The sequence below is a fragment of the Mustela nivalis genome (assembly GCF_964662115.1).
Source record: "Mustela nivalis genome assembly, chromosome: 1".
NCBI classification, from domain to species: domain Eukaryota; kingdom Metazoa; phylum Chordata; class Mammalia; order Carnivora; family Mustelidae; genus Mustela; species Mustela nivalis.
Window position 1 is genome coordinate 112,896,207 of NC_139020.1, and position 23,605 is coordinate 112,919,811.

The 23,605-nt window shown below is 49.8% G+C and overlaps 1 protein-coding gene across 1 annotated transcript; it reads left to right on the forward strand.

Moving 5' to 3' along the window:
* Nucleotides 1-451: 451 nt before the first annotated feature.
* HES1 (hes family bHLH transcription factor 1) lies at nucleotides 452-3,077 on the forward strand. Its single transcript, XM_082728242.1, has 4 exons — nucleotides 452-886; nucleotides 1,035-1,130; nucleotides 1,397-1,484; nucleotides 2,154-3,077. Exons 1-4 carry the CDS (start codon nucleotides 779-781, stop codon nucleotides 2,705-2,707), a joined length of 846 nt encoding a protein of 281 aa, XP_082584368.1. The 5' UTR covers nucleotides 452-778; the 3' UTR covers nucleotides 2,708-3,077.
* The last annotated feature ends 20,528 nt before the right edge of the window (nucleotides 3,078-23,605 follow it).

Here is a 23,605-nt window from a genome sequence, read left to right on the forward strand (position 1 = left end):
TGATCGCTTTCCATTATCCTCCTTCCCCCAGTGTATAGTGTCTGAGCGGGAAATCACTTAGATGTTTCGCTAACTCACACCCTTGCATACGTTCTCCTCTTTTATCCCTGTCCTTCTAAGTCTTTTTTTTTTTTTAATATATTTCAAATGAACTTCTTATTAGTGTCAAAGCAGCTCTATTACACATGTGAAAGGAAATAAAGAGCAAAGAACCTGGCCCCAAAAGAAATAAACTAGACTGGGACAAAACCTGCGGAAAAAATCCTCTCTAAAGCAAAGCCCAGCAGGAAGAATAGCAAAGGGTTAAAATCCTTTTGATTGACGTTGTAGCCTCCGGTGCCCCGGGCTCAGGCGCGCGCCATTGGCCGCCAGGCCTTGTGCCTGGCGGCCAATGGGGGGGCGCGGTCCACGAGCTGTGCCGCGTGTCTCCTCCTCCCATTGGCTGAAAGTTACTGTGGGAAAGAAAGTTTGGGAAGTTTCACACGAGCCGTTCGCGTGCAGTCCCAGATATATATAGAGGCCGCCAGGGCCTGGGGATCACACAGGATCCGGAGCTGGTGCAGATAACAGTGGAATCCCCCGTCTACCTCTCTCCTTGGTCCTGGAATAGCGCTACCGGTCACCAAGTAGCCATAAGATATTATAATAAACCCTCAGCACTTGCTCAGTAGTTTTGTGAGAGTCTCAAGTGAAAGGGACATAAACAAACCAATTTTCTGTGTGAAGGACTCCAAAAATAAAATTCTCTAGGGATTAAAAAAAAAAAAAGCAACAGAAAATGCCAGCTGATATAATGGAGAAAAATTCCTCGTCCCCGGTGGCTGCTACCCCAGCCAGTGTCAACACGACACCGGATAAACCAAAGACAGCATCTGAGCACAGAAAGGTAAGGGCAGTACCACTCTCTCTCTGCAGCCCTAAGAAATTAAGTCGGGGTTGGGGGGCTCCCTTCTCCCCTGAAACCCCGGGGTGAAATGGCAGATCCCATGGGAACTCATGGCTTCTTTTTTTTTTTTTTTTTTTTTTTCTTACAGTCCTCAAAGCCTATCATGGAGAAAAGACGAAGAGCAAGAATAAATGAAAGTCTGAGCCAGCTGAAAACACTGATTTTGGATGCTCTTAAGAAAGATGTAAGTGGGTAATGCTGCCTTTTTTTTTTTTTAATTAAAAATGAAATACCATTTCTCATGTACAAAACGTGACCACCACCCCCGCCCCCGCCCCAACTGGCGGGATGGTCCCCGCCTGCACTGCGTTCTCTGAGGCCAGAGGGCCGAGCCCCCCTCCAGGGTCCGAGGATGTCGGCGCCGCGGCCGGGAGGTGAGGGGGAGGGACCCCAGACTCCGAGGCCGCTGGCCGGGTTCTCACTTAGTGCCTTGCCTCTTATTCTGTGCAGAGCTCGCGGCATTCCAAGCTGGAGAAGGCGGACATTCTGGAAATGACAGTGAAGCACCTCCGGAACCTGCAGCGGGCGCAGATGACGGGTGAGGGCGGCTCGCCGCGTCCCTCTCTGCGGGCGTCCCCTTCGCCCCGCGGTGATTTCTTCCAGACTTCCGCCCGTGGTTGTGAGAGGCATTCAGCTACATTTTACTGCCTTGGCTCACTCTTGCGTTCCCACGGTCTGGGGCTTATTTATAGCCACAACTCCAAGTTGTTACTGTTCCGGAAAGGGAGGGAGAGAGGTTGTAGCGGCGAGGGTGGCGGGCGGCTTGGCAGTGGGGGGAAGCGGGTGGGGACGAAAAGACTCAGAACCGAGGCGGTTTTGAGCTGCGTGGAACGTAGGGGTCACCTGGTTTAGCACTCCCCGCTTCCCCATTAGAGTAGGGGAAATGCGGTCCGGATGGCGGGGAAGGTGGTGGGGAGGGCATTGCCCAAGGTCACTACGCGCGCGCGGACCGTGGGAGAAGATGTGAGGCTGAATGGGTTAAAATAGAGCTGCGGGGAATGGAGAGGAACCGTCTCAACTCCCGCTGCCAAGCTAGTGTTGAGAGGTGGAAGGTTTTTCTAAACCACCACCCTACCCCCAACGCCAGCCGGGGGCTGTTCCGCGGGCGGGTGGTCAGGGAGGAGCGCCGCGGGGACCTCCCAGGGCGGAGGCGGTGGCCTCAGGGCCAGGGCCACTGGGTGACCGTCTGTCTGCTTCTGGCCCGCAGCCGCGCTTAGCACAGACCCGAGCGTGCTGGGGAAGTACCGCGCCGGCTTCAGCGAGTGCATGAACGAGGTGACCCGCTTCCTGTCCACGTGCGAGGGCGTTAACACTGAGGTGCGCACCCGGCTGCTCGGCCACCTGGCCAACTGCATGACCCAGATCAACGCCATGACCTACCCGGGGCAGCCGCACCCCGCCTTGCAGGCGCCGCCGCCGCCGCCCCCGCCGGGACCCGGCGGTCCGCAGCACGCGCCATTCGCGCCGCCACCGCCGCTCGTGCCCATCCCCGGGGGCGCGGCGCCCCCTCCCGGCGGCGCGCCCTGCAAGCTGGGCAGCCCCGCTGGAGAGGCTGCTAAGGTGTTCGGCGGTTTCCAGGTGGTGCCGGCTCCAGACGGCCAATTTGCCTTCCTCATCCCCAACGGGGCCTTCGCTCACAGTGGCCCCGTTATCCCAGTCTACACCAGCAACAGCGGGACCTCCGTGGGCCCGAACGCAGTGTCGCCTTCCAGCGGCCCCTCGCTCACGGCGGACTCCATGTGGAGGCCGTGGCGGAACTGAGGGGCTCAGGTCACCCCTCCCCCTAAACTCCCAACCCACCTCTCTTCCTTTGGGACACTCAACAGGAACTTGGACACTGGGAGAAAAGAGGACTTTTGTGATTAAGTGGTTATTTTGGTTTTTTTTAATTTCTAAAAAGTTACTTTTTTGTAGAGAGCTGTATTAAGTGACTGACCATGCACTATATTTGTATATATTTTATATGTTCATATTGGATTGCGCCTTTGTATTATAAAAGTTCAGATGACATTTCGTTTTTTACACGAGATTTCTTTTTTATGTGATGCCAAAGATGTTTGAAAATGCTCTTAAAATATCTTCCTTTTGGGAAGTTTATTTGAGAAAATATAATAAAAGAAAAAAGAATGAAGGCTCCTATGTCTTTGAGCTGATTATTTCAGAATATGTTTAAAAAAAAAAAAAGAAAGAGGAGGCTCTTGGCAGAAGGTGAATTACAGGTAATTTTGAAAATTCAGTCACTGGCTCCTTTGTTACTAGAAGAACATTTTTAAAAATCCGTCAAAACTTTTACCAATGCTCCGTGAATTAAATTACACTTAATTTGCAGGAACCCATCTAATATGGCTACTCTGATCAATTTGTGGTCTATCTCTTAAAGGATTTCAAAAAAATTTTTGTTGCAGTTGGGTAAATCATTCAGTCCTGGTTCTCCCACTAGCTCCTTCTGAGGAAGGTTGAACCCAGCTGAAGTAATGAAGTTAATAGAGTAATGCGTGCTCACCTCCCATTAAGGAAGACCCTTGTTGGCACTGCGTCTGTCCAAAGTAAATGGATTCAGGCAGCCTCTAGCCTTCAGTGTTGGAGCCTGTTTAATTAGTGAATACTAAGGTGCAGCTAGGCATTCCCTTGTACCAGCATCCAAAAGTTTGAAAATGCCTCTCCGCACCCTCTTCAAGCAAGCTGAGAAGGTCAACAGATTCCTTCTGCCAAGGGACAGCTAGTTAGACTCCCAAGTGGAGCCCAAGTCCAGATGATTAACACCAGACATATGTTTTTGATAAGTTTCTGCGCTTGCCTCTAATAGAGAAAGCATGTGGGGGCTGCGCTGGCAGGCACACAGGCCATCTTCCCTTTAATACAAACAGCAAGCGACCCCTTCGCTTGGTCATGCCCCATTTCCAGGCAAGATGTGGGCTCCAGATAGAAGCAAAAGGGTTGTCTCGGGTTTCAGCTCACATAACCCTCCTTAACAAGTCCTAACTCAAAGCGGACAGCTTTAAACTGTGCCAGGATCTGCAGGGAATTTCTTCCAAATCCCATCACAAAGGCTTGTCAGATTTTGTCAGATTTGGCCAGGTGTTTGACTGCATCCAGGTGTTGGGGAAATGAAAACCACGAGCCCTGCGAGACCAGACACATCAGCCGCGCTGTGGGTCTGGCGGGCGCGCCCTCCTCCCCCACCGCCGGCCAGTCCTCCTCCCCTCCCTGCCCCTCCCGCCAGCCTCCTCTCATCCCCCTTCTTTTAGAACGGCTTCTGGGAGGAGAAGGATGAGGCGGGAGAAATCAATCTTTGAAGCCTTCCTAACAAAGATAAAGCCAACGATTTTCTGTCTTGTTTCAAAAGCTTTACCTCTCCCCCGCCTTGCTCTGGCCTTTCCCACAGGCCAGTGTGGAGAGCCGCTCTATCACAGGAATGATCGAGCTAGCAGACAGCACTTTTCTACCCGAATACCTTCGACCCAGCTTCGGACCCAGAGGGAGAGTTTTAAAGATACTTTTTAAAATTTGGCTCCTACTTGTCTCATTAGGTGAAAGGAGTCCAATACCCACCCCGGAGAAATACACAAATATATACATATACACTCCTTTCTATCGTACCATTTTTGCATGATTTCCCTCTTGTTTAAACACAAACATAAAGCAATTGCTCTGTGAAGACACCCAACACAAACCTAAATGCTTCATTTGGCAAACTTGTCCTCTGCCTCCCTAGAAGTCCTTAACTGTCCCGGCATAAATAATGGAGGCATCAGGGTCTCATTTTTATAAAAATACCTGTATTTTTTTTTAAGGCACACACACACACACACACACACCAGTGCAATCTCTACACCAACTTAAAATTAAATCTGTCTTTCCGTGTATTAAAAGGGAACGACTGAAAAAGTGAATTTCTATTAACATCAAAGTACAGAGATCTCTTGGGGGAGGGAAATTTAAGGAAAAGAAGATCTCTTGGGGGGACGGAATAATATATTTAAGAAAAAGAGGTAAAAATTTGTTCTTTTGGTAATCTGAAAATCGGGTTTTTTTTCCCCCCCTGGAATTTGCGTCTAGACTCAGATGAAGCATCTGTTTCCATACAACATGGGGAGAAAGAGTAACATCTTGGGCCCCAATGGGAATTTTCAGGCTTCGGCGCCAGCTACCCCACTAAACTGACTGTGTCACTTTGGATGAGTCATTTCCCTTATCTGGGACATTGCCAAGTCCGTAAAACGAGTGGGTTTATTTCGAAGACCTTGTGTCCCTTGTGTCCTCAAGCACCCAAGCTGTTTCTGGAGTAATTGGTCGGGTGGGGAGGGGGTGGGGGACGAAGCTTCAAAGACGACGGCAACCTTGCCCACCCACCCCCCACCCGGCCTAGCCAAGTTTTACGACCTCGAGGCACACCCGGCGGCCCCTCTCTCCCGCCCCGGGCAGTCCCGATGGTTCCAAGAGATAAGGCCCAGCTCGCAGCTCCACGTCCGGATGCGGGCGGGCGGCCTCCGCCGCAACGCGCATTATCCTCTCAATGGAGACCCTCCAGGGCACCGGCCCCCTGCCGTCCCCGGCAGCATCCGGAGCGGGAAAGGCGCTGAACTGGAAGGGGAGCTCTCCCGGGTGGAGACGCGAGCCTTCTCTAATGAATCAGTGCGACCCCGGGGCGCGCCCCCTCCTCGCGCCCCATTCCACCCCACGTGTTTCTGGAATGGGGGCCCAGGGGTTAAACTGGACCCCCTCATCGTCACCACCGTCCCGGGAAACCTGTCATTAAAGTCAATTAACTTTTCCCACACCCCTTGGCCGGTAACAGCCCGCTGCTAGCTTCCTCCTCGGCTCCTAAGTGCAACCAGATGGGCCGCCGAGCTGCCCCCGCCGCGCGCCCGCCAGGGAGGCCCGGGGGTTCCAAGGGAGGCCGCCGGGGCCCGCGGCCCGGGGCGGGAGCAGGCCAGGGCGGCCACGCCGGGCCAGCCCCGGCGGCCCTGCGGCCAAGGTGGTTTGCTTAGCAGGCCTGGCTGCTTTCTGGCAGGAAATGAATAGCTCCCAGATGAGCTCAGGCAACCTGAGAGGTCGTGAGAACGGCGCGAACCCCCGCCTGTGCAGCCGGCAACCTGCCAGGCCGCGGGGGGAGCGGGCGGCGGCGGCGGCGGGAGGCCGGGAGGCCCGGCGGGCGGGCGGGCGGGCGGCGGCAGGGGGAGAGGGAGGAGGGAGCCGCTGACACACGAGCCCGCGCCCGCTCCCGCTGACAGGCAGGCAGCCGCCCGCGCCCGGCCGCCTCCCCCGCTTCCCCCGCCCCGGGCCCCAGCGCCTCCCAAGCAGCAGGCCCCAGCCGCAGAAATGCGGCCGCCCGGCCCCGCCAGGGCCTGGGGGTGGGGCGGCCTGCCAGTGTTTTTCCAGTTCCCCCGGTAGCTCCGGGCCGCATTTAGAAGCCGGGGAAACTGGGCCGAGGCCAGTGTCAGGGCACCCGAGGCCCTGCCAAGAGTCAGGCCAAGCCAGGGAGGGAGTGGGCAGGGAGGGGGTGGAGGAGGGGCGGGGGTAGGGGGGAAGGCCATCTTGGCCCACACCGGCGTCCCAAAAAAGACCGAGCCGCCCCACAGCAACTCTGAACTCTAAAAAACAAAACAAAAAAAAAACCTCGTTTCTAAAAACCCCGAGCACCTACAAAGTGTCCAGCAGGCCCACCGCAAGAGTTGCGAAGATAGCAGTAACTCCTACCCAGCCCCTAACTCCCAGAGCTCTGGTTTAGCTAGGAAGACAGACAAACATTCAGGTGACTCATCCCAGGTATGATGAGGTAAGCGCCAAAAATGAAGTTTAAACAAAGGGCACCTAAGAACAGAGAGATTAATTCTGATTTGAGAGGAAACCAGGTAAGTTTTTCAGGGAGTTGGCACTTGAAGCTGAGAGCTGAAAGATGAGATCAACAGGAAGAGAAAGGAGGCATAGGAAGGTGAATGAAGAGGCAGAGATGGGTAAATATTTAGGTCCAGTTTGAGAAATTTCCGGACGTTCGCCGTGGTAGTCCTATTTAAATTTTCAAATATATAACTTAGCCTAGAGGCCAGGAGGGGGGAAAAAAAAAAAGGAGGACCAAGCTGTCTGTCTGCTTCAGTCCTTGGTTTACTGCAGAAGTCCTAGGTGTAAAGCAGAGCGTCTGGCTTCAGGTTGCTTAGGTTGTAAGACCAAGGCGAATTAAGTTCTTTGAGCCTTGTCTGTAACTTGGGGCTCAGAGGGGCAGTATTTCATAAGGTGGTGAGGAAAAAATAAGTAAGTGCACGTAAAGCAATTAGAATGGTGCTTGGCACAGGAGACCTCAACGCATGGTCAAAGCCACGCCAGCGAGGAAGGGATGCTCACCAAACACGGATGCCAAACGCTGAACTTTGCCCAGTGGACCACTTTTAATTGCACCAGGCCCTATGTGAAAGGCCTGCTGCTTCTTCCATAGTTTTTGAATTTCATGTACTCATTCAATAATTCCTGGGGCCCCTTCTTGGCTCAGTTGGTTAAGCTTCTGCCTTGGGCTCAGGTCATGACCCCAGGGTGCTGGGATTGAGGCCCCTCCAATAGGGCTCTCTGCTCAGTAGGAAGCCTGCTTCTCCCTCTCCCACTCTCCCTGCTTGTGTTCTCTCTGTGTCTCTCTCTGTCAAATAAATAAAATCTTTTTAAAAAATTACTGAATGAGGCACTACGGGAATAAAGGCTGAAGAAAGGCGTGAGCTCTACAGCTGCAAAGCTCACGGTCTAGTAGGCGAGACAAACCAGTAAAAAAAATTAATAACAATAATAGTTAGTCTGTGTTAAGTGCCATAAAAGATAAGTAGTGCACCTTGATGGTGCAAAAGAAGGGGACATGTCATAGCATAATTTGGTCCTCTAAATTAATTATGATTAACCTGGGAATCTGTGTGACCGCAGACGTGGCAGGCCTGGTATGTAACTAGTCAAATTCCACAGAAGAAAAGCTATTGTTAAATGGTTAATTTGAAGATTAATCCTTTAATGATACTAGTATGTTCCAAATGAGCACAGTCTACGAGATGTGGTCAAGGAACTGGACACAATTCAAGGAATCCGGTTCCAAATTGGCCACTACCTGTGAAATGCTGAGTGAGTCCCCTAGAGTCTCTGGGCTTCCATTTCCTCCCCGACAAGGTGGGAAGTTTAGACCGGAAGTCTCTAAAGTCCTTTTCAACTCCGTGGTCTGTGATTCTCTTTCCTCAGCTTGCTTCCATGTATCTCCACATTTTGACACATGCTCTGTGGCTCTGAGAACCTGTATCTGGCATAGTTCAAAACTTTCGACCAAAGGCTGGGATGATTTTACAACCAAGTACTTCCATCCGCAGTAAAAGATGGGGAAGCAGACCCGAATAGATGGGCATTGTAGTTCCACTGTTGCAAGCAAACAGGCCGCATGTTAGATTCTGTAGCCGGGCCGTGTTGGTGAGAATCATGTTCACAGCACGGAACATCAAAGGAAGATTGCGTCTCCCGGGATTTGCTCACATATCTGCTCCTAAGACCCTATACTTTGCTGTAATATCTTGTTATCTTACTGGGAAAACTGAATAACAAGAGTTAAAAATACCACCACTTTCCTTCTTGATCCTAAAAATTGCTTCCCATCCTTCTCATTTGCCCACTTCTTTCCTGAAAAAAAAAAAAAAAAAAAAAAGAACGTGATCTGTTGTTTATCAGGACTCCTTCCATTTAGGAAACATAGTTCCCCAACTGGCTAGAATTTTTCCACTAGTACACTTACTGGATTAAATAAACTTACTGAATTAGTCTCGTTAAACAAGAATGTCAGTCTGAATTAGGGGAAAATCTAAATTTTAAAAATTCAATAGGGAGAGCAGTAAATTTTGTAAATACTTGTAGCAAGTCTGAATTCATAGTTTACAAAAGCACTTGCTCTTATAAAACAAATAAAGTCATTTAAAGAACGTATTCTCCTAAACCGGTTAAACGTGGCTTTTGCAATATTATTTATAAAATAGGTGACCCTTGAAGAATGCAGGTTTGACCTCTGCAGGTCCCCTGTATGTGGACTTTTTTTTTTCTTCCAGTAAATACAGTACAGTACTATAAAATATATTTTCCCTTCCTTATGATTTTCTTCATAACATTTTCTTTTCTCTGGTTTACCATAAGAATACAGTATGTAATACATGTAATATACAAAATATGCGTTAATTAATTGTTTAGGTTATCACTAAGGTTTCTGATCAATACTTTATTAGTAGTTTATTAGGAGATAAACTTTTGGGAGTCAAAAATTATATGCAGATTTGAGGATGGGGGAGATCCATGCTATAGTTCCTGCATTATTCAAAAGCAAACCGTAAAAATCTTTCTTTGGAGTAAGAAAAAGAGCTCTCATTGCAACCCAAGTAAATAATTGTAGCCTAAATTAATAATAAGGCTTTACTGTAGCTAGTCTATGTCTGGATATGTTTGAGTTGTAATCTGCCTTTGGGCAAGCAGAGATTGATGCATTTTTTAATTTTCCCTTAAAATTGCAAGTATCACTCAATGAGAGCAATGTTATTTAAGGAATACTACTTGTAGCTTACTATTTCATTATTCACAAATGTGATCTGTTTTCATGTTAGATTCATGTCCCTTATTTACTCACCAGCATGAGACATGACCTTTGTAAGTCCAGCTCACAGAAAACTCCTGCCTAGAGAAACACCGGGGTGGACAAGCCCCAGCACCCAAAATGTCATGTTTCCTGCTCCATAGTTTCTCTTCTATGAGCCTTCCCCCCTTGGCCATAAAAATCTGTCCTTATGGCATCAAAATATGTCACAGGAATACCATTCCTTAACAGGGCCAGGAGAAAGAGAAGAAAGAAAAAAACAGGGCCAGGAGAGGGCAAAGGCAATGTCAAATTAGTTTCAAAAGCAACTGCCATATATGATGTTGAGGAGTCAAAGTTAAGTGGGAACGTGGTGAGGGCATTTCTTCATTTAAGTGAACGCCCAATAGATATGTGGACTCAGGGATGGGATACAAAATGTAAAGGAAGTCTTCCTACATCCCAGATTTGTAAAGAACAAGTACTCTTGAACATACAAAGTTCTTCTTTCTTGTGTTCTGTTCTATAATTAGGAGCCCCTGATTATTTTTATACAAATAGAATCTTTCAAAGGGGCGTCTGTGTGCCTCCGCCATTTAAGCATCTGCCTTCAGCTGGGGTCATGGTCCTGAAGTCCTGAGATTGAGTCCATGTCAGGCTCCCTCGTATGGAGCAGAGGAGTCTGCTTCTCCCTCTCCCTTTGCTCCTCCCCCTGCTGGTGTGCATGCTCTCTCTCTCTCTCTCTCTCAAATAAATAAATAAAATATTAAAAAACAAACAAACAGAATCTTGTAGAATCACACAGATATTTCCCTTGAAACTCTATATAACAAGGTAACTGGGGAATTGGCCATTAATGCCTTGCAGAAGAGAGCAAGTCTCAAAAACAAAACCAAAAAAAAAAAAAAAATCCAAACTAAAGACTCATTTGTGTGCTTTTTGTTTTTTGTTTTTTTGGCAGCAAAAAGCTTTATTGTGGTCCATTTGATCCAGGCTCGGGGCGATTAAAAAGCTGCCTGTTGGTTGCAGAGAGATGCTCAGGCACAATCCCTGGGACCAGGGAGAGGCCAGAGGGGCCCCTGGAAGGCTGCTGGGCTCTGGAGGCTCCTAGTTGGGTGGTCGCCCATCTACTTGCTGACTCTCAACTCCTCATCTAGGAAGTGGCTCTCCAGGAAGTCACAGAGGTGGGGGCCTGAGCGGGCAGAACCCAGGGCAGGCAGATTCCAAAGGGACCAGCCCAGGCTCTTCTCTGGAACCAGGGTGCCTTCCATGGCATCCAGGGTTCCCCTTCCACTCATCTTGGGACGGCTTCTACATGTCCTAGAAGAGGGCCCTGCCACTGGACTGGTTTTGCACCTGCAAGAGAAGCTCAGTGCCCTAGTGCTTCTCCTGGGCCACGCCCTCTGGAGCCACATTGTAGTAGTGGAAATAGGAGCCCAGACAGAGGGAGGGGTAGGACCCCGCGGATGGATGTTGAGCGGGGCCAACAGCAGCCTCCACCTTAGTGGAATAATTCTCATGAATCTGGGAGATCTGGTGGATCTGTAATAAGGAGCTAAGCTCAAAAGAGGGTGTTGGCCATCCTGGAGGCAGAGAGTGGCCAGGAAGATAGCTCCGAAGGTTGCATCTAGAACAAAGGGTGGAGGGTGGTAGGAGGCTGATAGAAGGCTTCCCTGGGTCTGTTCTGTCCAAACACCCATAAAGCAAGAGGCAGATCTGTGGGACCTCCCCCCATAACCCACGCCCTGCCTCATTCATGCTATTTTTGTTTTCCTGTTTCGGGGTAGGGGTAGGGGCAAGATGGGGAGGCCGAGGTTGGAGGGGCTGCCTAATATATGATCCTCTAGAGAACCCTGAAACTACTTTTGTGTGATATGTTTGAGATTTCATTGTCGGTTCAAAACAGCCACAGAAGAGGCATTTTTGAAGCAGTTGAATGCTGGGAGCCTTTCAGAAAGGATAACTTAGGGACACCTGGGTGGCTCAGTGGGTTAAGCATCTGCCTTCGGCTCAGGTCATGATCCTAGGATCCTGGGATCGAGTCCCACATTGGGCTCCTTGCTCAGCGGGGTGCCTGCTTCTCTCTCTCCTCTGCCTGCCACTCTGCCTGCTTGTGCACTCTCTCTCTCTGAAAACAAATAAATAAAATCTTTAAAACAAAAACAAAAAGGATAACTTAAACTGTTGCTATCACCTCACCAAGTTACAAAGACCTCAGGCCAGAGTCATATTTAAACATACACTGGTTTAAAAAAGAGAAGTTGCCTTTCCCACAGTCCATCATCTTGAAATCTGGCAATCAGTGTCTAACCTGATGGCGGGCTGAATTCAGCTTCCTCTTTAAAAGCCAGCTTTTAGAGTTAGCCCACAGCTTCCAGCCTGGGGTCCTGGCCTCAGCTCTGTGCTTTCTCTCCTTTGCCAGGACCCTCCTCAGCCTCTCCACTGTACTTCCTGGAAACTTGTTCTGTTTTCAGTGGATGCCCCTTTACCGCAGCCCTTTACCCCCTCATTGTCTGGTTCTCCCTTTGTTGTGAGCCTGCTGGATAAATGACTCTTCATGTCCCCCACCCAGGGTGCCAGTAGGCAGGAAGTCGGGTGGGGGGGCGGGGTGAGGAGTGTGCACACCCGGGCTGGGGAATGGGGTCCCGGAAGTAGGGGTTTGTACCTGGGTCAGGGAGCATGGATGCCATGGGCTATGAGTGAGGACACAGTCTCTGCCTCCCCAGACCCTCGCCAAACCATGGCTCCTCCTTCTTCGGGTGAAGACCTGTCCTTGGTGGCATCCAGTTCTCTTTAATCTCCGTTCCTCCTCATCTCCTGACCTCCCTCAAGCTCGCCTTCACCTGGCTGGGCCTCCTTTCTTTTTCAGAGATGGGCTGTGATGCCACCCCTTTCCCCTTCATGGAAGGTGTGGTTCAAAAAACATCCACTTTTATTCCTGACTTTGAACCTCTCTTACCTTATTTTTACTTTTCTTCGCAGCCTAGAATCACATTTATTTCTCCACAGTCTCCACAGAGCCAACTTCAAGCCTTCCGCTCTCTCCACCTGCAACTTCTCTCCCTTCTCACCAGGAAACTCCTGACAGCTCCCTCGCGGCCCCCACTGTCTCAGTCTTCTCATGGCCACTGTCGCTCGCGGCCAGGCTTCTGTGTCCCCCTCTCCACAGAATGCTCTGGCCAGGGCAAAACTCAGTGAACAAGCCAGATAGTCACTTTTCTGTCTTCTCCTCTGTCAGCATTCCTGAGGTTTCGACCAGGTGCAAACTCCATCCTTGAAATTCCCTCCTTCCTTAGCCCCTGGGGCACATCTTCCTCCTAACTTCTTCCAACCTGTCTGGCAACTTCTCAACATCCATCAATTGGATTCTTTCCTTGTACTCACCCCATTAAGGTCACTGCCCCTGAAAACCCCATTCATGTCCTGTTTCGCTTGTTGTTGGGCCACCCACAGCAGTGACTGGCATCTGCACAAAGACCATCAAATCTGCCATCTCCCATCTAGAATTCTCTCCTGAGATCCAAACCAGAACCCTGCTGCCCACCAGACAGTCAGTATATCTCAAACCCTGTGCCTATGAGATGCCTATCTCTACCTCCCAGGCTCAACGTGACTTCCTCCACCCTACCCATCTCCTCCCTGAGTGTCAGGGGTCACCAGGAGTTTTGGGCTTTTGCTTTGCTCTCCTCCAGCCCGAGCTCATTGCCTTCAGTTGTGCTTCCTCCCCAAACCATCAGCTATACCCCATCATCTATCCCAGCAACCACATCTCTGGGAGACAACTTCCAGAGGTTTCCTATCACCTCTGAGACTGAAAAACTTGTGTGATCTGCTCCCAGCCTATTCACCTTGCCTTATTGACCCTAAGGAAGCTGTGTCCTATCCATGCACCACCCACACGCCAGGCTGCTTCAGTGCCCTCCAGGCTCCCTCTGGCTTCTTTCCCTTTACACATGCTGTCCTGTGCTGGGGCGTACCTCCTCTGCTTCTCCATCTAGGGACCTGCTACCCCATGGGTCCCACAAGATTTTGCTCCATCTGCCTGCTTCCAGAAGCCCATCCAGATGACTCCAGTTCCCTGCCAGGACCCCTTTCCTCCTGCCCCATCCTGGGGCCTTGAACACAGCACTGATGCTACTGGATTAGAGTATCTGTTCCTCTGTCTCCCAATCCAGACTGGGCAAGATTTTGAGGCAGAAACAACATATTTTTCTGTACTTTCAGCATACGGCACAGTGCCTGTCATCCAGAAGATGTCCAGAAATCTGTATCCCAGCATAGTAAGGGGCTGGGTACTAAGAAAAACAATAACTAATGTTTGAATAATACTTCAACATTCACAAAATGCTTTCATAAACACCACCTCATTTGATCCGCAAGCAATCCAGGGACGTAAGCAGGACTCAAAGATAGTAGTTGGTTTGGCCTGGAGGCAGCTAGAAAGTAGCAGAGAGGGGTCGCTGGAACCCGCATCTTCTGGCTGGAGCGCCAGCCTTCCCTCATTCTCTGCCTCATTGGAGGGGCCTAAGCCCTGCTCTAACACCTGTCTCAGTGGTTGCCCAAGTACCCCTTCCCTGCTGACTTCCAAGGGAAGCCTACATTCAGTCTCCACGGTCCCTCACTTTTGCTACATATGTAACGTGAACCAATTCAGAGCAGCTGGAAATCTATTCTCCTTAGTCCTGCTTTGCTGCCTTAATACACATAACTGAAATCTCTCAGGCACGAGAACTGCAGGTTCCTTCCTTCCCCTTGTCTCCCAGGTGTCAGAGAATTAATGCAATCAAAGGCAAGTTTGTTTGTTTTTGTTTTGTTTTTTTTTCAACAGAAAGATTAATGATCCTCAACACAAATGCATTACCAGGAATTTTTCAGAATCAAAAATTCTATAGAGGGAATGGGAAAGTAAATCTCAAACTTCAAGAAGGAAGAAAAGTCTTCCAATTTTTTACATCTTATGTGCATCGTTGTTTTGAAATAGAGCCAACCTGAAATAGGTGAACGAGTCACACAGGGACCCAGAGAAAGCAGAGGGGGAAGGCACAGAAGGGTGTAACACGTGATCCCAGAGCACCAGCTATGGATGAGGCCACCCCAGAAAAAATGCTTCTTGCATTTACGGTCTCTGTAAGCTGAATGTTCCCTAGCTGTGAAACAGTTGCTAACTTTCTAGATATGCTGTGTTTGGCTTTTCTCTCCTGCCTGGAACTGCCAGTGGTTTGCATTCGGCTTTGTGGTAGATCAAAATGAGCCTCTCTTACCTGAGGGGTTTCTTTAGAGGAGAAGCTAGTATTTGTTCAGGGTCACCTGCAGCTGGGGGCCCAGTACCCGCAGGGAGGGGCATCCTGCCCAAGATGGGTCACTGGCCAACCTAGCAGCTCCGGTGGGGACTGGCTAAGCAATCACTAGGGGTTACCGCATTGCCTGTTCAGTGCCAGGCACTGTTCCAGGCACCAGAGTTTCTGCAAGGAACAAGATAGGGAGGCTATGGCTTCAGCACACATTCCATTTCCACACGCAGAAGACAATAAAAAAGAAAAGAAAGAAAGAAACCAAGGAGAGAATGTCAGCTCATGGTAGATACTAAGAGGAAACTAAAACAGGACGCAGGGTAGAAGGGGACTGAAGTGGGGCTAGGGTTTAATTTAGAATGGGTAATCAGGGAAGGCTCACTGAGGGGGTGACCCCTGAAGCCCTGAAGGTCAGTCAAACAAAAAGCCTAACCCAATTTTGGGGACCCAGTCAGTGAAGACAGAAGATGTTACCTCTGGCCAGCTTGAGCAAGGCTTATGAATGGCTGACCATGGCAGCCAGGGCCACAGAGAAGGCTCACACTGCCCCTACCCTGCACCCCAAGGCAACGTTTGTCTTGGCGTGTCCTCCCTCCTTTCTTGCCTCTTTCCATCCCTCTTTTTCCTACCTCCAGGCACAGCACCTGCTCTCCACACCAGGGATCCACCAAGCCCTGCCTTCCTCAAGGTTCCTGGGAGACTCTTCATACCGTCCTTGCCTGCCACTCACGCTGGCCGTTCTGGTTTGATGAATGACAGGAGACCGGAGAAGAGCCCCGATGGAGCCACTTCTCCAGTGGGTTCCTTTGTAAAGGACCTAGAAGTCCTTTCTGTATCCTTCTGAACAAGCCCCCCAAAGCCACCCGTTCCTTAACAGTTCCCAGGTATGTGCATGGCATCCACTCACAGGACAAGGCTGGGAGGGAGCACGCGGGCACTGTCCAAGCGCCTGGGTTAGGGAAGGAGCAGATTTGGTGGCGTTTTTCCTTTCCCCATTTTCCAAATATTCTGTAAAGTACGTATGCTCTTTTTATAACCGGCGCTTCTATTTTAAGAAAATGAGTCTTGGGCAACAGCTTGGAGAAACTATTTCTCCTTTCCGAATGCCCCCTATGCTAATAATCAGGACAGTTCAGCTCATCATTTAATTACCATCTTCCCGAGTCCTGAGTGTCTTTGTTGGGTCTCTCACAGGTGAGGCTGGCGTACAGGGACAATCAGATGCTTTTCTCCGCATCCCTCTGTTAAGATCAAGGGAGTGCCTGGCATACCGTGGCTTCTCAGAAACATTGTTAGGCTCCTCTGTTTGTAGGAAAGGATTGACTCAGCCCCGGGGCTTCACCTTGAGGATCGAGGAGAAGCCTCCCCATCTTCTCAGCCTTGCTTCAGCCTCTGGCTCCACTCTTCTCCCCAGTCGTGATGACTAACGAGCATCTAAGTCTCTGAATTCAGCTCTCTGGGAGATCAAGATGTCATGACTGCAATCGAGAGGTGGAGTTTTTTCTCCTTCCCTCGATGCTGGCCCTGTGACCGTTTCAATGAGCAGAAGGTAGTAGAGGTGCTGCTGTTCCAGGCCTAAGCCTTAAGAAGGACTGGCAGCCTCGCTCTTGCACACCGGGAGCCCTGAGATGCCATTGTGAGAATTCAGCTACACTGATGGAGAGAGAGAGCGGGAGAGGGCAGCCACAGGAGAGGGAGAGACCTCAACACCTCTCCACCTGGAGAGAGCGACAGAGGTCCTGCCATCCCAGCATCCCGGCTGAGGTCAGCCTCCGGCCATCACCACCAAGGCACCAGATGTTCCAGGCAGCCATCTTAGATGTTTCAGCTGGTGGAGTCCTAAGACAACGGCAGCGCAGCATGTGGAACAGAAGAGCTGGCCAGGGCGCCTGGGTGGCTCAGCGGGTTAAAGCCTCTGCCTTCGGCTCAGATCCTGATCCCAGGGTCCTGGGATCGAGCCCCACATCAGGCTCTCTGCTGCGCAGAGAGCCCTCTTCCTCCTCTCTCTCTGCCTGCCTCTCTGCCTACTTGTGATCTCTGTCTGTCAAATAAATAAAATAAAAATCTTAAAAAAAGAAAAAGAAGAAGAAGAAGAACTGGCCAGCTGAGCCCCGTCATCCCACATGATGACAGTTGTTCTGTTAAGCCTAAAAAGCTGGCCCCAAGGAAAATGAACACGGTCTGTGGATAAGACAAAGATAAATTCATTGCTTACTGTAGTAAGGGAGATCCCCTAGCAGAGCTTGGTCAGTGTCTCCAAGACAGGAGAGAAGGTCAGAATTTATTGATAACTAGAAGCCTGGTCTAAGGCAGTCTTTCCATATGGGGATATAATTAGAATTGGGCAAGAATCACCCTGTGACAATCCAAGACTGTTGAAAACCCAAGGCAGGGATTTTCAGCTGAGCAATTCAGAGGATTTTAGGACACACTGTCTGTCACTATCTCCCTTGAAGAGCGGAAGGGAAATTCCTTTAATGAACAATCGAACCATTTCCCTGAACTAGGGTCATACTAACAAAGAGGAATACTAAAATTCTGCTAATGAAGACAGAGAAAGAGCATGAAGTCAGGCTAATTCAGACAGTAAGATGTAGCTTCTGTTCTCAGCGTCCTGGCCAGCCGGTGTCCATTCTCCAGCCACTAAGTTTAGGGATGGGTTTTTACACAGCAAATAACAATTCAGACACTCTCCAAACCTTCCATTTTTCAATGCTTCTGTATTTCTCCATTCATTCCTTCATCCATATTGACTGTATACCCATTAGGTCCTAGGCACTGTGCTAGGCACGGGCAATACAAAAGGGACAAAGACAGGGTCCTTGCCTTCTAGGAGTTTAAATAGTAATCAGGAAGAGATAGGAAAGCCTCAAACAAAACAATTAACAAGTTAATCTCCATACAGAAGACGTGTTCTGAGGAAAATAAAAAGGCAAGAGGATAGCATGATATTGCAGGAAGGAGATAAAATTGTTTTAGAAACAGCTGTGGTCAAAAGAAGCACTCTCAAAAGACGATGTCTGTGCTCATGGCGTGTGAATGGTGAAAGGATCCAACAGGTTAAGATCTCAGGAGAGAACATACAAGCAGGGGCACGGTCAGGGCCAAGTCCTCGAGGCAAGGGAGAGCACTGGCATGCTGGGAGACCAGAAAGGCCGGCGTGCCTGAAACATGCTGACCAAAGGGAGTGTGGCCCACACTGAGGCCAGCAAGGCTGGCAGAGGTCAGATCACAGAGGGCCTTGACAGTCATGGTGAGAAATTTGGATGTGGGGGCGCCTGGGTGGCTCAGTGGGTTAAAGCGTCTGCCTTCGGCTCAGGTCATGATCCCAGGGTCCTGGGATCGAGCCCCGCGTCGGGCTCTCTGCTCAGCGGGGAGTCTGCTTCCCACTCTCTCTGTCTCTGCCTGCCTCTCTGCCTACTTGTGATCTCTGTCTGTCAAAAAAAAAAAAAAAAAGAAAAGAAAAGAAAGAAAAGAAAATTTGGATGTGAATTTAGGGGTAATGGGAAGCCATGGGAGCAGCATTGCCCAAGAGAGATCGCATGCCAGCAGCAGAGGCAATTTAAAATTTTCTAGTAGCCACATTATTTAAAAGTATATTTTAAAAGTCTAATAAATTTTAATATTTTATTTAACCCTATAATATACCCCAAGTATTTCAACATGTAATCCATATGCCATATGATTAATGGGGTATTTTACATTCTTTTTTGGTACAGAGTCTTTGAAATACGTGTATATGCTACAGTGACCGCTCCTTTCAGTGGAGACTGACCACATTTCAGGGGCTCAACAGACACCTGTGGCCAGTGGCTGCCATTCTAGCCAGAAGAACACTGGAGGATCTAATGACCATGGTCGTCCCAGATTCCCGGGCTCAGAGCTGTCTTTTAGTCCTCTCTCCCCCTCACGTCTACCTGCCATCACATCCAAGAGCTTGGATAATTCTATCTAAATACCCCCACAGCTAGTCCATCATCTTTACCACAGCTCAGATGTCTTCCCTATTTCACACATCAGTTAGTGCCACAGTCTCTGAACGGGGCTTTTTGGCTCCACCTCTGCCAATAGCTCTCCATGAGGCTACTGACACGTTCTGCTAAACACAACACCCACCTTCTCCCCTCTCCCCTGCAAAATCTTCCATAGCTCTCACTGCCTGTGAGGTTCAAACTCCTTCAGAAGGCCTATAAGACCCCTCAAAGACCAGCCCCACCCCTCCTGTTAGCCTTATTTCCTGCTGTGTGCCCTTTACATAATACAGTTAAAACCCAGGGCCCAATTTGGTCCACTTCAACACACTTGCTCCAGTAACTTATGAAAGTAAAGTTATTTTATTTTCCAAAATATCCCTACCCCACCACAGAACGATGGTAGCCAAACATTGGAAGTTTTCAGGGTTTGCTTCCATGTATTATTCCCCTTGAATAAGAATTTCCCTCTCCATACGAAGTTTTGTGTTTTCTTCTTCTTTGAGAGTTTTTATTTTGTAAAGTTTTTTTCTTCTTTTAAAGGCAATTGCCGCATGTGGATATGAGTTGCCTGCTTGCTGCTTGATTTCTTGCTTGTTCTTGTCCCACAATCCAACTCTTAGCAAAAGTGTTACATGGCAAATATACATAATCAAGCATCATATGGTGTGTGTGTGTGTGTGTGTGTGTGTGTATGAATTTTGAGGCTAAAGTACACTTAATTGTATTTTGAACAACCTCTGACGTCACTTGAAATTACCAGAAACACTATGGGTTATGACAAGTCCAGGCTTGGAATCTCTCAACTCCTCCTTGACTTTGGTTATGACCTTAAAAACGTTGCCATCTTTGAAGTACGGTTGAAAGCCATTCTTTGTGTTTTTCTTTTCCCCCTTGATTGAAACATTTAAGTAACTGAATATGTAATTTTGCAGACTCCACTCCAAAAGAGCCATCAAAACAAAATTCACATGATGTGTCCTCTGCCAGTGCCCGTCCCACAGCTGCTCCTGACTAGTCATGGCCGTGAGATACCAACTCGGGAATTAGACTGGAAGTGAACTGAGTCATAAATTGCTACTGAAGGAAGGAAGTCTGTGCTTGCATCTCTGGAAATTCATGTGCAAAGGCAAGGGGCTCACAAGCCTGCGCCAGCAACAGTCTCCATTACCGAACTCTTCCCTACCAACTTGATCTGGTTTGATTTTAACTTGCTTTGGGAGCCGAGTTCAATCCTTTGCATATATTTGAGTATAAATACACGTCTCAGAGCAAACACTCATTGCTTGTCTAATAGGCACAGAAAGGCATTACTCCAGGCCACACCATAGGGGCAGGGCTTTGCTGAGAAGACCCACTAACAAAGCTCAAAGCTCACGACTCCCCAGGTTGTCTAGAGTTCTGGTCTCCATCCTTCCCCACTTCCTTCCAATACCAGACTCTGACTGAGCACCTACTATGTGCTGTCTCTGTAGAGAAACAGATGACTGAGACACTCTCAATTGCTGGGGAATTTAGGTATCAACAAAGAATTTCTTTCTTTTTTCTTTTTTCCTTTTTTTTTTTTTTTTTTTTAAGATTTTATCCATTTATCTGACAGAGAGAGAGACAGCTAGAGAGGGAACACAAGCAGGGGGAATGGGAGAGGGAGAAGCAGGTTTCTGGCTGAGCAGGGAGCTCGATGTGGGGCTCGACCCAGGACCCTAGGATCATGATCTGAGCCGAAGGCAGACGCTTAAGAACTGAGCCACCCAGGCGCCCAACAAAGAATTTCACATAAAGTGCCCCCTCAGGTGATTCAAGGGAAATGTGTGCTTCTTTTTTGAAAGCCTGGGAATTGCAGGCAGCTTGGTAGGTGAGAGCAGCCAGAGAAGTAGAGAAGAGGTTACAGGATGCTCCGGGGCTGGAGGTGATTTCAAAAGGGAGGGCAGAGAAAGGCCAGGTCTGACTGGTTCCATGTGCTTATGAGTCACAACCATCAATCAATGTTGTCCAGGAAAAGCTGCCTCTTCAAATCCCCTGGAGGAGGACAGGTGGAACCAGAAGAACGTGACCTGGAGATGGTATGGGCCCTGTTCCAACTCAGAATGACCTTGGCAATGTCACTCACCTGCCTTTAACTCGTTTCTTGTTATTTAAGAGGGTGGGATCCCATGGTCCCAGGGGTCCTCCAGTTTTGAGACAAAATCCCCTGAATTACCGTCCCAATACGCCTATTGCCGCATGGGGGGGGGGGTCTGTGCGTGCCGACAGTGTGAGCTGTGGAACTATTTATGCCAGTGTCACAGTTAGCTGGGTGTGACTTATGAACTCCAAGTGCACATTATCTGCCCCAGAACACAGAACTCCCTTTCAACCTCTCACCTCCTACCCTCATCCCAAGGCTCTGCCCCTCCCGATTTCCACCTGCGGTCTTACGTTATTCCCCCTCTCTAGTTGGTTCATGTTTTCACTCATCCCCTTGTTTATTCAACTAATACGTTTAGCCTCTGATGTGTGCTGGGCACTAGATCAGGCCCCGAATCTATGCCTTCCTGACTTAAGTGAGCTAAGTGGGAAAGGAGGAAGGGGAGGCAGGGAGGGTGTCCAGGACACCATGGGGAGGGCTCTGGCCATCCTGCTGGGCCCTCTTGCAGCAGCACCCATTTTCTGGATGTTTGCCAGATTACCTGGAAGGAAGGGTGAGGGGAGTCGCTACACAGGGTGTCCTAGCACACCATAGACTCAACCTTCCAGACTGAAGTTCAAGATGGCACCCCCTTCACAGCACAACCCCTCAGTAAACAGGAATGCCCTCTCTTTTTCTCTCTATATTTCTCTTTTCACTCAACTATACTTGGGTGCATTGATGGGTCCACAGAGGAGGCAAGTGACCCTAAGAAGTGGAAGGGCATATGTGGTCATTGTTGGGCAAGTGACCAGGAGGCAGTGGGACACTGGAGGCAGATTCAAGCAGCAGAGAGAGGCAGTTGGGGGGGGGGGGGAGAAGGCTCAGGGCTTGCTGGAGGGTTGCTGAGTACTTTGGGTCTCGGGTTCAGAAATGCCAGCAGCTGGCATTCCTCCACCACCTCCAAGTCACTTTCTTTGCCGTCCCTGTGGCTTTTTATTTGCTTGGAACTGGGAGAGCCTGCTATGGCATCTAACAGAGAGGCTCAGAGCTGGAGTCCCTACCCCAAGGGAGACTGGGCAAGCTCCCAGGCCACGGACAGAGCAGTCAGGCAGGCCTGGGCTTCTGATGGGGTGCAGGGCCCGCACCGTCCCCAGCCTGACCTGGAGACTTGCCACCTCCCATAGGAACTGTCACCTTTCCCTTCAGGTCTGTGGGAAGCCCCCTCCCAGCCTCACTCTTCTCTTTCCCCAGGAGAGTTCAAATATGGAATTCAGGAGGGGTGAAGGTGGGAAGGAGGAGTCCTGAATTGGGAACCCAGGGGCAGCCCAAAGTCGCCAAACCTCCAAATGCAAGGAGAAAGAATGCTCTGAGCTGGGATGGGGGGAGCTGTTTCAAGGCAGAAATGAACTGGGGTGACAAAGTGGGGCGGTGGGTGTGGAGAGAGAGAGAGGGAGGGAGAGAGAGAAGGAGACAGATTGACAGAATTCTGAGGGCAAAGTGAATCTTTCCTCCCCCTCCACAGCTGAATCTCGGCTCAGCCTGAGGGTCTCCAGATTTCAATCTCTCTCCCTTCTCACGCCCCCCACCCTCCACCTCCCCACCCCCACACTCCACTTACCTTCTCGCTTCCCGCTTCCCCCTCCCTTTCCCTCTCTCCCTCCCACCTCCCTCTTCTTTGGCTTCAGGGCTTTGCATTATCAGTGGTGGAGCATCTTGGGACCTGGTATTGACATCAGCCCCAGCTGCAAACCTTCCCTCTCACTCCAGGAATTGCACAAATAAACCGTGAGGAGCAGAGCCCTCCTCACCACAAACATTGAAGGGGCTTCTGCTGGCTTCTGCTCAGCCTCTGAGGCTTTGAACCAGCTCCTGGGAAGGGCCCCTGTCTGGTGACAGGCACCAACACTGCCTGCCTGTCCCCTACAGGCAACCCTGAGGACCCTCTCCCCCACCTCCCATGTGAGTGGGCAGGGCTTGGTGGGATCACAGTCACCCCTCCCCCCAGATGAAGCTGGGTCCAAGGCACAAGGCTTCTCTCCCAGGCAACTAACCACACAATTCGGTGACCTTGAGAAAGTTAACTTAGCCTCCATAGACTTCCCTTACCCTGTTTTTAAATAGATCAGAGATTTATGCTTTTTAATTCACAAAGAAGCTGCACGGAAAAAGACTGATTAGTTCTGAAGGGTTCTGACTTCCTGAGAGGAACCCGAGGTCCCAGGCAGCTCAGACATGCATCGGCTCACGGATTGGACTCTGAGGTCCAGCCACAGGGATGCTGCTGCGTGCCCTTCCGGGTCCCCGGCAGTATTGTGCTTGGAACAAAATGAATGCTCAATACTGACTGAATGAATGCACTTGGCAAACGTTTCCTGCATTCCTTCCTTGGGCCAGGCACCATGTTCAGAGCTGAGAGACAGCCCAGGCCCTTGAGGTGCTCACAGACCAGGAGGGAGACATGCACACCCACAAATACAGCCCATATAGAGTATTAATGGGCTGGTGCCAGGACAGAAGAGAACAGGGCGCAGGGAGGCTCAGGAAAGAGAGCTCAGGCCTGCCCTTTGTGGGGAAGGAGGACAGGGGAGCGGCAACTCTGAGCTTTGAAAGAAGGGGGCATTCAGGGGTCCGACAAGGCAGGGAGTGGGGGTGGCCCATGTCTTCCAGCAGATGGAAACATGTTCAAAAGCACTACGTGGCAGAGTCTTGTCACCA

Coding starts and splice junctions, on each gene's coding strand:
- HES1 (XM_082728242.1), top strand. CDS start 779: ATGCCAGCTGATATAATGGAGAAAAATTCCTCGTCCCCGGTGGCTGCT. Junction 1,131..1,396: donor TGGATGCTCTTAAGAAAGAT/GTAAGTGGGTAA, acceptor TATTCTGTGCAG/AGCTCGCGGCATTCCAAGCT. Junction 1,485..2,153: donor GCAGCGGGCGCAGATGACGG/GTGAGGGCGGCT, acceptor TCTGGCCCGCAG/CCGCGCTTAGCACAGACCCG.